The 13,761-nt window shown below is 45.2% G+C and overlaps 1 protein-coding gene across 1 annotated transcript in view; it reads left to right on the top strand.

Annotated features, from left to right (window-relative positions):
* The first annotated feature begins 1,206 nt into the window (after window positions 1–1,206).
* LOC141153517 (tetraspanin-5) overlaps window positions 1,207–13,761 on the top strand; it is a 215,835-nt gene continuing 203,280 nt past the window's right edge. The window contains exon 1 of the mRNA XM_073638404.1: window positions 1,207–1,238. Coding sequence (XP_073494505.1) covers window positions 1,230–1,238 — 9 coding nt within the window. The 5' untranslated portion in view covers window positions 1,207–1,229. The remainder of the gene's footprint in view (window positions 1,239–13,761) is intronic.

Raw genomic sequence — 13,761 nt, 5'->3', positions numbered from 1 at the left:
GCGCCACCAGAGACGCCAGTGAGTACATTACCACACTTACACTATACTACATATACATTTACACAAATATATAAATAGGAGGACTATTGAGTATAATGGCATAAGAAGCTTTATTTCATAAATAATTCATTTAAAATTGGTACATCACATCAGAAATATGAAATATTATAAAGACAGAGACATGCGGACAGATAGTCCCAATTTATGCTGCTGACCTCTACAGAGGGTCCATCCAGGGGTCATAGAGCATACTAGTGCAGGGATAGAGAGAGAAGCAAGTGATCAAATGGCTTACATGCAATTATGCTAAATTCATGGAGCCCACTCTACCACAAAAGGTAAATTACATCTCACTCACCCAGTAAAGGAGGGCCCAAGTCTGAGAGGAACAGCACAGGGACAATGGCAAAAGAGAACCTCGACGCGCGTTTCGCCGGTGATTATCTTTGGCTTTCTCAAGAGGCATGTGTGGTTGCGCTTTCAGGACCTTTAAATACGCCCCCAAGAGATCACGTGTGTTGTCACGTGACTCTCCAATATGGCCACTGAACATCAGATGAAAGTCGGCGCATGCGCTGCGGCTACTGCCGCCTCCATATACGCGCCCCAGCCGTCATGACGTCGGCGCGCGACCGGAAATGCGAGCAAGCGCTATTCCCGGCAACGCGCCGAAGGCTTATTGACAGCTGAGCGCGGCCACCGGGCGGGAGAGACCGGGCGCATGAGCACAACACAACACAACATCTGCGCACAGACAGGCATAGAGAAAAATATGTATGTAATGAACAAATCCACTCCCATGGATCAATATAGTAGCAAATTAAAGTGCCAACCCATCATACAAGTATTCATACATTTCGACCTAATATCACAGAAAATATGAGGAATTATAGCACTCAATAATAATCATAGCAATGCTAACAAACATCAAAATACCAAGGGGAAACATACATTATACAAAGGTACATATGCATATATTCTTCACCATCTATCCAATCTATTGCAGATATCAGGATGGGAGGGGTCCACAGACAAAGTTCGTCTCTACAGATGGTCTGGGATAGACGGTTCTTAAGACGCAATCAATTATACAAATATATATATATATATATACGTATTCAACACCATCTATCCAATCTATTGCAGGTGTCAGGATGGAAGGGGTCCACAGACAGAGTTCGTCTCTACAGATGGTATGGAGTAGACGGTTCTAAAGGCGCAATCACTATATGAAAGAAGTGAGTACAAAGAATGAGAACTAATAAAATCAAGAAAAAATAAAAATAAAAACATATAGCCATGGTCCCCAAATCAATAGCACAGGGTCTGCAGGAGAACAGAGAACTCATCATATAATCAAATACCCTATCTCAGAGAAAGGACGAGAACTTCAAGTTCTCATTCAGGCCCCGCGGAGCCACGGTGTCCAAGGTGACAATCCACCTGGCCTCTTTTTGGGCCAGGAGTTGCCTACCATTTCGACCCCGCGAGCCCAGATGTATGACATCAATGCCATGAACCTTCAGCATCCGAGGGTCACAGTTGTGGACCGCCTTGAAGTGACGTGGCAGAGTTTTTAGCTCACGGGGATCGACCACAGTCCGGGTCGCACCAATGTCCCACACATGTTCACGAACTCTGATTCTTAGCTCTCTTGTGGTAAGTCCCACATAAATCAGGTGACACCCACATGTGGCATAGTAGATAACATGGGTTGTGCCGCAAGAGATATAATTGCAGATCCTGAACTGCCGAGAGCCATCAGAGGACGTGAATGACATACTGCGCAGGACATTGGTGCAGGCGGCACAGTGGCCGCATAGAAAGGAACCCACCGTGGGTCCGCGGGAATCGAAAGGGTTGGACAAGGGAGGTACGTAGTGGCTAGATACCAGCAGATCGCCTAAGTTATTGGCTCGCCGAGGTGTCATTTGTGGATAACTCCCTAAGGAGTCCCGTAGGGAGGGCTCCACACCAAGAATGCTACAATGACGGGAGAGGATCCGTCACATAGCTCCCCACTCATGATTAAATGTGGAGATGTAGCGGATCCTCTCCGGGGTCCCCCGTTTTACTGCATAAGGAGGATAGATCAGATGGTTAAGAGAGGTGTTCCGTGCCCTTGCATAGCCACCACCGATGCAGCGATTACTATAGCCGCGTTGCCTAAAACGCTCTGCCAGGTCTGAGGCCTGTCTTTCAAAGTTGGAGTCAGTAGAGACGATCCGCCTCATCCTAAGGAACTGTCCGACCTGGAAGGCCCGAATCGTAGAAGAGTCATGTGCGGAGGCAGCGTGCACTAAAGAGTTGACCGAGGTGGGTTTTCTAAAGACATCAGTCTCAATAGAATAAACATCATCTACCTCCAAAGTGATGTCCAAGAAATCAATCCATTTGTGATGATACAAATAGGTCAACCTAATAGAACAATTATTAGAGTTAAGCCGCAACATGAAGTCATCAAGCTCCTCCACCGTCCCCGCCAAAAGAATAGGATGTCATCAATGTATCTGAGCCATGACAAGACGCGGTCAAAATATGCCAAATATGTCCCTCTCCCAGGCACCCAAGAAGAGGTTGGCGTACGAGGGCGCACAGGCCGCCCCCATCGCCGTGCCACGCCTCTGTAGCTACACTGTATCTTTAAATAAAAAATAGTTATGGCAGAGGACGAAGTGGAGGAGCTCAAGGATAAACTCACGTGAAGGGCCTCCCAGATTGGACGCTCCAAGGAAGAGGCGGACTGCTGACAGGCCCAGATCATGGCCAATACACGTATATAGGCTCTCCACATCGGCCGTGACTAGCAGGATACCATCTGTCACAAGGACGCCATCAACGCGCGTGAGGTCGTCCATCGTGTCCTTAATGTATGACGGAAGAGTTTCCACTAATGGGCGGAGGTGGCTGTCAATATATTGACAAATTGGGCCACACAAACCGCCCAGTCCTGACACGATCGGACGTCCTGGTGGGTTGAGGGCGTCCTTGTGAATTTTAGGGAGTAGATAAAAAAGTGGCAGTTTTGGGGAATCGTACAGTTAAGGCCTCAACTGTCTGTTTATTAATAATACCCTGGTCACAGGCGCGGCCCAGGATCCCCTGGAGCACAGCAGAGAAGGAGGCCGTAGGATTATAAAATAATCTAGAATATGTCTCGGTGTCTCTTAATTGGCGTAGCGCCTCTCTCTCATATTTGGAGCAGGGCCACAGTACAATGTTCCCTCCCTTGTCCGCCAGCTTAATGACGTCGTGGAGCAATTGCAGCTGATGTATCGCCGTGCGTTGGGAGTAAGTGAGGTTATCAAATCGCCTCAGTGTAGGGACATGCCTCAAATCTTCCATCACCAAACGCACAAAGATCTCAACTGCCGGGCTCAGCGACAAGGGAGGGAACCTTGTAGATCTAGGGTGTCTCAACTGTGGTAGCCCACCTGTTATGGGGGGTTGTTCCTGCTCCAAAAGGAGGTCCTCCAAGTTCTTCAATGCCTCTCTCTCTGCCACGGTCACAGGGCCATCCTCACCATGCAACCTGGAATAGAGTTTTTTAAGAACAAGTTTTCGTGCGAACAGATGGAGGTCCTTCAAGACAGTAAAAAAATTAGCACATATAGACTGTACAACCTAGCTGAGGAGCTGCACTCTGACGTCACGCTACACGCATTAGAGGGAGAAGCCCGGGAAACGGTGACACGGCGTCATGTGTCAACACAGAAGACTCTAGAAGACATTGTGGCTATATTAGAGGAAGTTTACGGAGAGAGAGGCTCGGCGGCTAGTTTCCGGACACTCTTCTTTAATCGGTGTCAGCAAGAAGACGTAAGCATCTCCCAGTATATAAGAAAGCATCTTCCAGTATAAAAATGCTGTACAGAGAATGTTACAGACCTGCCAATAAAAATGCAAGGCTGGAGCCTCTATTTTCACCGATACTGACAACATCCTGAAAGAACAGCTTGTTCAGGGACTGATTGATACATCGTTGAGGCGGACATTGCGGGATCAGATACAGGTGAATGAGACACTTCAGTTTGCCTAGGTTGCTGCAGAAGTGCAGAAGCTTTAGCTCATGAAGGTGAGGATGATATGAGCTCCAGCACTGTGCTGATGTATGGCCCCAGAGGACAGGGAGTCCAGGCTGAAAATCAGCAGTCCAACTGTTTGGCTGAGATGAGGACCGCAATCCAGGAACTAACCCAGCAAGTGGATCAGTTAATTAGGTCTCACGCCACATCGCCCCATCAAGTGGGGCGGGGAAAGCCAGTCCATTCAATGTATGACCTGTCACCCCTACAGATGGTGTGGGAAGAACTGAGACATCCGACAAACATCCCTTCGTATAGGTCACCAGAAGAGACCCGAGATCGGACGGCCCCGGCATACTGGCAGAGAGTCACCAAACATCGGCCTACACTGAAGGCATTCCAGAGACTGAGCTGGGTATGTGGGATTCGCTACAGTATTCCCGAAGATGAAGTGGTGGTGATTGTGACTGTCTCACCAGGGCGTCAAAATATTATCTCGCCTCGTCAGGAGCAGATCGTACAGATGCATGTGGGTAGCCACCGAAGACTCAAAGGAATAGAGGTGATTACTGAGCCCCAGAAGCCAACAGGAAGCGGACAAGGCCTAACGATTGCACGTACTATGGCGACAGTGGTGGACAGTGCCAAAGAACATGTACATGATTCTCCTGTCGTGCTTTGTGCAGGCAAAAAAGTTGCTGATTTGTACGTGTATGGAGGAGAGACAGTCCCCGAAGTCCAATTAGCCCTGATTGCTGAGGAACAGGAACCGTGGACTTTGTCTGTGTCTGAAGCTCTAAGGCTCCAGTCAGTTCTCCTCTGAACAAATTCAGCAGATAGAAGACCTGTTATGGGATGATTTTGGATATACAACCCTCAGTGAACACAAGATTCCGATGGGAGACACACCTCCGATCCGTGATCGATATCAACTGTTTGGGTGAGCTGAATTTTGAATCCATCTTAATCTATCTGGATGACATCACCATCATGCACCTACCTTCGAGCAAAATCTACAAAGACTACAACAAGTGCTGACCCGTCTACAGGCCCACAGTCTGAAGTTGAAGCCCCGAAAGTGTCATTTGCTACAGACAGAAATCGAATATCTAGGGCACGTGGTGTCTTCGGGTGGAGTCCGCCTGGCTGGAAGCAAAGTGGAAGCTGTAAGGAATTAAATATGGCGTAATGTACCAGACACTGTATTTACCGTCAGAGAGAGAAAAAGTGGCAAGTCATGATTCCTAGCAGCTTACCTCAGAGTGTGGCTAAGAAGGGCCATGAGAAAAGTGCCCATTTCGATCCAGAGAAAACTTACAAATGGATTCAATGATTTGTGTACTATCCAGGTAGCAATGCAGAGCTTGTGAGATGGCGAAGACACCGGAGCAGAGGGCGCCGACTCAAGTCATCCGGTCAGCTGCACCCCTGGAGATTTTGATAATCGATTATATACTAGTTGGGCCTGCCGCAGGAGGACTACAGTACTGTTTAGTAATGACGGATAATTTTTCAAAGTTTGCGGTGGCCGTACCAACCCGCAACCAAACTGCAGAGACAGTGGCTAGGGTCCTGTGTGGACACTTCAGGTATATGGATGTCCGTGGATGATTCAATCTGACCAAGGCGCATGCTTTCAAGAAAAAGTCATGGAAAAGCTCTATGAGATCTATTGGATTCGGAGGTCCCGAACAACACTGTATCACCCGCAGGGAAATGGTGCCTGTGAGAGATTTAATTGAACACTGCTGAAAATGCTTTGAACTCTAGAGGGAGACAAGAAATTGCCGTGGTCAGATTATTTGCCTGAACTGCTCTTGGCTTACAATAACCAAGTGCATAGCACTACTGGTTACACTCCCTACATCATACTGTTCAGACAGTTGGGAAGAGAAGTGTCCAAACTTAACTTGAGTATTCCAACCAAAGAAAAACCCTGCACTCCTGACTCCGTGAGTGCAGGAGCAACGAATCAGACTGAAAACTATTCACCAGTTGGTAAGAAACAAGCAACAAAATCAGTTAACCCGAGATCGTGGTTCAGTCCAAACTGAACCGTTAAGACCTGGGAACAGAGTGCTGGTCCATGTAAAGACTACCATAGGAAAGTTGGATTTTCACTGGGAGTTGGAACCCTACAAGGAGTTGAAGCAGGTAAGTCTGAATGGACCTGTGTAAGTTGTGAAGCGAGGAGACGGATCCGGTCTGGTGCGCCGACTACATCGGAACATACTTCGCCCATCTCGTTCCATCGCGCACCCCTGAGAGAACCTCAGCCTGAGTCCAGCAGAAACAACAGATCCCTAGTAGAAGATTACGATGATGATGAACAGTGGACTGGACCGTTCACACCGAGCTTAACAGACAGTACAGCTCTGGCACCCAAACTAGAGCCACAACTAGGGAGAGAGAAGCTGAGGGCCCTATAGAGTCCTTGGACCCTACTGGCTTACGTAGGTCAAAGCGTCCCACAGCAGGCATCCCTCCCCAAAGATACCTCCAAAACGACTTTGAGTGGGGCCAGATCTCGGTTGTTATCCACCATAAATTTATGTTAAAAACCTATAACTCTGCCCTTCACCTCGCCAAACAGTCCTACTTCACCACCCTGATCCCCTCACTATCCAACAACCCAAAAAAACTCTTCGACATCTTTCACTCCCTCCTAAGTCCTAAATGTGCAGGCCCCTATCACAGACATTTGTGCTGAAGATCTGGCCTCTTACCTTACAGAGAAAATAGAAACTATACGTCAGGTAATCGGCATCCAGCCACCAAGTGCCGTGATTCCCATCCCTCCCCACATCTCCTCTGGCTCACTCTCCACATTTGACCCAGTCTCAGAAGAACAAGTCTCCTGGCTCCTCTATTCTTCTCGTCCTACTACATGCACTACTGACCCCATTCCCTCACACCTCCTCCAGTCTCACTACTCACCTAACTAAAATCTTCAATCTCTCCCTCTCTTCTGGTATCTTCCCCTCCTCTTTCAAACACTCCATCATTACGCCGTTATTAAAAAAAAAACACCTTGACCCTTCCTGCACAAACAACTACACACCAGTCTCCAATCTCCCCTTCATTTCTAAACTCTTGGAGCTCCTGATCTACACCCACCTTACCTGTTACCTCTCCATTCACTCCCTTCTAGATCCATCACAGTCTGGCTTCCGCCCCCTACATTCTACAGAAACTGCATTCATCAAAGTGACCAATGACCTTTTGACAGCAAAACGTAACGGTGACTACTTTCTGCTCATTCTTCTTGACCTCTCTGCAGCTTTCGACACTGTTGACCACCATCTCCTACTCTCTATGCTCCACTCAATCGGCATAAAGGACACTGCTCTCTCCTGTTTCTCCTCCTATCTTTCTGACCGCTCATTCAGTGTATCGTTCGCTTCTTCTCCTCTTCCTCTCGCTATTGGGGTCCCTCAGGGTTCAGTCCTTGGCCCTTTTATCTTCTCTCTCTACACAGCCCCAATTAGATAGACCATCAGCAAATTTAACTCTCAGTACCATCTTTATGCTGATGACACACAACTATACACTTCATCTCCTGACCTAACCCCCGCTGTACTACACTAGTGACTGTCTGTCCGCAGTTTCTAACATCATGTCCGCTTTCTATCTGAAACTCAGCCTTTCCAAAATTGAACTTCTGTTCCCGCCATCTTCTTACTTCCCTATATGTGACATCTCCCTCTCCGTGTGTGGCACTACAATAACGCCGAGCCAGCAGGCTCGCTGTCTGGGTGTTATGTTTGACACAAATCTTTCCTTCACCTCCCATATACAATCTCTTGCCCGCTCTTGTCTTCTAGAGAAGAACATCTCTAGAATCCGCCCCTTTCTCACCATGGAAACAGCAAAGAGCCTCACTGTCGCCCTCATCCACTCCCGCCATGACTACTGTAACTCTCTATTAATTGGCCTCCCCCTCACTCGACTTTCTGCTCTCCAGTCCATCCTTAATGCAGCAGCCAGGGTCATCTATCTGGCTAATTGATACTCGGACGCTTCCGCTCTGTGCCAGTCATTGCATTGGCTGCCCATACATTGTAGGATCCAATTTAAATTGCTTGTTCTCAACCACAAAGCTCTACACAGTGCGGCATCCCCCTAAAAACACATCTGTTTAAGGTGGCCTATCACTTCCCTAATCAAAGTCCCTTTATATATAGCCAATGGACTATTTCTCCAAACTTAATTCTCCATCAAACTTCATCACACCCAAAAGCACTACAAATATTGGCTGGTGACTAGCTCATGCAGCCTTTATCTATCCCCATTCCCTCAAGATGGCTGGACCATCATTGTAAATAAACACCGGTACTTAGTGCATGCCCGGGAAATGTGTAACACCAGTGCATGTCACAGGGCCCTGTGACGTGCAGGGGTGGGGGATATGGTAATTAATCACATAGGCGTGGATTTCGGGGAATAATAAACAGTTAATAAATAATAAGCAGTCCCCTGTGCAAAGCAGAGGTGATAAAAACACTTTTCTCTGCAATCAGACCTCTACTATGGGCCATACAGGTATATATTGATTTACTTTTCTATAACCTGTATGCCCATAGGAGAGGTCTGATATCTCCCAGGGGGTGACAGATTCCCTTAAAGTATGAACTCATAAAGAAAATTATAATTACGCCATTCATGAAATGTCAGTTTAGGCTTTCGATGAAGTGTACATCAAGGGGTGTTATCAGAATATTTTGTGGTGTGGATTTTTTTGTTTTAAAAATGGCAAATGGTTAAATAAGAAATAAATGAATCAATATGTAAAAAGGGAAAATAGAAAACTGGCTATTGTATGTATTGTATTCTATGTAAATAAGTAATAAATAGATTGATGCAGCATTCTTGAAATTGCTAAGATTTTGGGGTGTGATCACAGAACCATCAAAAGTTTTAGTGCAAATAGTCAACAGGGTCGCAAAAAAAAGACGGATATTAAATGCCTACTAACTGTAGTTATTCACGAATTAAACATGAAGTGACCAGAAAACCATTATCCTTCAGCGCTGTCATATTCCAGAACTGCACCCTGGAATGCCCAGAAGTACAAGGTGTTCAGTGCTCAGAGACAAGGCCAAAGTAAGGTAGGTTGAAACCCGACCACTCCTGAGCCCTCTGTGTGACTGCAGACTTAGGAATCCTCCTGGGATTCGCCGGTTTCTGATCCTGGACCAGAGGGTATGTATGAGTTGTAAATATTCCCAGCCAGTGGGCATGGCCTCGCTTCCATAAACTTGTATCTACACACTAATACACAATAAGTGGGGGAAAACCACTGTATGGGCGCATGGCAGGACTTGGAAGGGAAGGAGCGCCATTTGGCTTTTTAAATGTAAAATTTACTGGCACAATTAACGGAGGCCATGTCGCATTTGGAGAGCCTCTGATGTGCCTAAACAGTGGAAACCCCCCACAATGACACCAGTTTGAAAATTAGATCCCTCCCTTATTTAGATGTGTGGTGAGCACCTTGAAACCCCAGGTGCTTCACAGAAGTTTATAACGTTGAGCTGTGAAAATTTAAAAAAAAAACACATTTTTCCCTCAAGAATATATTTTAGCCCCAAATTTTGCATTTTCACAATGGTAACAGGAGAAAATGGACCCCAAAATTTGTTGTGCAATTTCTCATGAGTACGCAGATACTGCTGGACTGATTTGAGGGTGCCATGTCACATTGGTAGAGCCCCTGAGGTGCCAGATCAGTCAAACCCCCCCATAAGTGACCCCAATTTACAAACTACACTTCTCAATGAATTCTTCTAGGGAATCATATTGACACCACAGATGTGTCACAGAATTTTATACCATTGGGCAGTAAAGATACATTTTTACCACCAAAATTTGGTTTTAGGCCCAGATTTTACATTTTCACACTGGGAAATGGGTAAATATGACACCAAAATTTGTCCCGCAATTTCTGCTGAATTTAGAAATACCCCATATGTGGCTGTGCAGTACTGCTTAGCCATACGGCGAGACTCGGGAGGGGCGGAGCGATTTTTACCTTCTGGAGTGCAGATTTTCCTAGACTATACAGAGCCCCTACATGCTAGAAGAGCAGAATCCCCCTCAAGTGACCCCATTTTGGAAATTATACCCCTTTGTGAATTTATCTACAGGTGTACTGACAATTTTCACTCCATGGGTGTTTTCCAGAAACAAGCAGCAGTGGATGTTGCTAAGTGAAAATTGCAAACTGCTGTTGTAGTGACCAATACGTTGTAGTGACCACTACGTTATGCCTCGTGCTTCTAGAGACAAATTATTCAGGCTCTCATTGCTACAGGAATGCCAAACATGTGGATGCTAACTGCGGTTTAGGCACACTGTGGAGCTCAAAAGGGAGGGGAACATTTGGATTTGGGAGCACAAAATTCACTGGATTTCTTTTAGAGCACGAGGTGCCATTTCATTTTTCCAGAGCCTTTGTGCTACCAGTAACATGGAAGACCCCTATATTTCCTTGATGATGGACCTGAGTGGGGACTTGCTTTTTTTGTGAATGGAGTTGAAGCTTTTATTTGGAACATTTTACATAACATTTGGGATCACATTTATCCTGCGCTTTACGCTGAGCCCTTATATTGGGGTTTCCATCTAGATCTTCCCGTGACGTGATTCAGCTAAAACCCCCGAAGATCCATTCACTATAATGAGGCAGCAGAGTTACTCTGGACTCTATCTGGCCTCTGTTCAGCGTCGTCCTTCTTTTCAGAAGTGCACAAAACTGTGGTCAATGACACTTTTATGCACACGTAATAAAAAGAAGGACACCGCTGGATCATAGGTCAGACGGCATCCACAGTGGCTCCATCTGCCTCATTATAGGGAATCTTCCACCGGGGTTTCCATCTGAATCACGTATTTCAGAGATTTACACGGAAACCCCGGTGTAAGCGCTCAGCGAAGAGCGCATGATAAATGTGAGCTTAGTCTTACTGCAATCTTTGGGAGGCAGAATAAATTAATCAACAGAAGGTGAAGAATTAGTTTTATATGCAGTGAAGGAAATAATTATTTGATCCCTTCCTGTTTTTGTAAGTTTGCCCACTGACAAAGACATGAACAGTCTATAATTTTAAGGGTAGGTTAAGTTTAACATTGAGAGATAGAATATCCCAAAAAATCAAGAAAATCACATTGTATAAATTAGATACATTTATTTGCATTTTGCAGTGAGAAATAAGCATTTGATCCTCTACAAACCATTATGAGTTCTGGGCAAACTTACAAAAACAGCAAGGGATCAAATAATTATTTCCTTCATTGTATTTTTTACGCCGGTCCTCATGTGGTATAAGTGATTAGGCAACTTTATTCTTTGGGTTGGTGCAATTACAGCGATACCAGATTTTTATGATTGACAGCTGTTACACACTAAAACACGCTTTTTAGTGTAAAAACAAGTTTTTATTTTGTTTTTTGGGAGGCAGAATGAATAAAAACCAGCAATTCAGGAATTGTTTTTTGCGGATTTTTTTAGCGAGTTCTGCGTGTGGTAACAGTGATAAGACAGCTTTATTCTTCGGGTCAGTACGATTACAGCGACACCACATTTATATTGTTTTTTATGTTTTGGCGCCTTATACAATAAAAACTATTTTATAGAAAAAAATAATTATTTTTGCATCGTTTTATTCTGAGAACTATAACTTTTTTAGTTTTCGGCTGATGGAGCTGTATGGTGGCTTGTTTTTTACGGAACAAGATGACGTTTTCAACGGTACCATTTTTATTTACATTCATATTTCTGATCGCATTTTATTCCACTTTTTGTTTGGCAGTATAATCATAAAACATAGTTTTTTCCTCTTTTTTTTTTTACGGTGTTCACTAAAGTGGTTAACTAGTGAGACAGTTTTATAGGTTTGGTCGTTCCGGACTTGGCTATACCAAATTTTTGTACTTTTATTGTGTATTTTTTTACACACATAAAGGTATTTATATATATATATTTTTGTTCTTTATTTTGTGATTTTTAAAAATGGGCAGGCACTGAGTGACCACCTTCCTGCAGGACCCTGAAGGACACCATGGAGACCATCAGCATAACGCGATCACATCATTGTGCAGATGGAAGAAGACAGGGAGGTCACTCCCTTTGCGGTGCCCTGCGATGTTGCTGTCACTATTGACAGCGGCATCACAGGGGTTAAACGCCTGCGATCGTGGGCATTGCTGCGGGGTGTCAGCTCTCTCATAGAGCTGATACCTGCACTCAATTGCGGCAGTGTTCAGCGTGAGACCGCGCGATCGGAACTCAACTCCCGCGGCGCCGTATATATACGGCGCATGTCGGGAAGGGGTTAATGGGGATGGTCCAAAATACTAATTAAGTTTCATCCTAAATCCCTATCTTTTTAATGCCATAATCAAAACTATTTTCTAGTATACTTTAATTAAAAAATCCGCTATCCTTTCGTAATTACACTATCTAACTGCTTTTCTTTTTCTTTGTGACTTTTTAAAGTGTTTCATGCCAGAAATCTGTCAAAAACACTTTGATGAACTGGGGCACTAGTTCTTAACACTGTCCTTAATGCAGAAACAGAATTTTAATCAAATATGCCTATTCTTTCTATTGATTTAGACTAGAGAGGACTGGTGCCATGTATTATTACTGTACACTATACCAAACGACACCAGGAAGTATGACTGGTGTGAAGTTCCCTCATGAAGGGCTCTTCCTGGAACTGCCCATGGGGTTTCTTCAAATTTGAAGAATAGCATGTAGTGATCTATTCTATACTGCGTTTGAAACTTGATGTCCCATGCCATACCAAGGTGTCAAACATTGTTTACACAATGGCCTCTCACCATATCTCCAACTCAAGAGTGTGGTTGGGGAAGTTAAATGTCCAGCTACTGAGTGTTTTTTTTTGTCTGTTGTGTGTTTGGAGACAAGGAAGTCTCCAGTCGGGTACTCAAGTGTGAGCTGAAGTATGTTGTTTTCCACAAGGCCAGAGCCACAATGGAAAGGACTTTCTAGGTGCTGTTGATTTTTCACTTATGCCAAAAAGGGCCGTTTTGTGTTAGTATTTTGTTTTCTGGCTTATGAAGTAATAAACCAGTCATGGACTTTAACCCAAGTGTTCCTGTGTCTACCTCTGAGAGAAGCTGAGTGAGTCGTATTACCACAGCTGGTGCTAGAGGTGTGGGCAACATCCCCAGGAAGCAAGTGTGACTGCTGCATGTCATGGGTAAAGGCGGCTATAGGAATGGAACAGCGGTCAGACAAAATTGAGGAGCTGATCAAGCACCTGATCCTAAGCCAGCAGCAGCAGCAGGTACAGTAAGAGACAAATAAACTCCTGATGCAGCAGATCCAACAGCACCTGCAGATGCAACTCCTGGCAGTGGAGGTCCACCGGTAGGCGGTAAGACGAGCTATGTAAGAGATGACCCCAAGTGATGATGTTGAGGCATTTTTGACTGTCTTCAAAAGGGTAGCAGAGCGGGAGAAGCTGCCGCCGGAGCATTGGGCAGAGGTTCTGGCCCCCTATTTAACGCATGAACCCCAATGACCTGGCCCTACAGGATGCACAGGAGTATTCCAACTTAAAGACAGAGATATTGGCATGCTCAGGAGTGACTATGTCTGATAGAGCTCAACGGGTCCACCACTGGGCGTATTCTGGCGTCAAACCCCCTCGCTCTCAGATGTTTGACTTGTTACATCTAGTCCAAAAGTGGTTGCAGCCAGAGTCTT

Source organism: Phyllobates terribilis, unplaced genomic scaffold, assembly GCF_046119375.1.
Source record: "Phyllobates terribilis strain yellow unplaced genomic scaffold, ASM4611937v1 Scaffold_1__5_contigs__length_1240528914, whole genome shotgun sequence".
NCBI classification, from domain to species: Eukaryota; Metazoa; Chordata; class Amphibia; order Anura; family Dendrobatidae; genus Phyllobates; species Phyllobates terribilis.
This window is presented reverse-complemented; position numbering and strand designations above follow the sequence as displayed.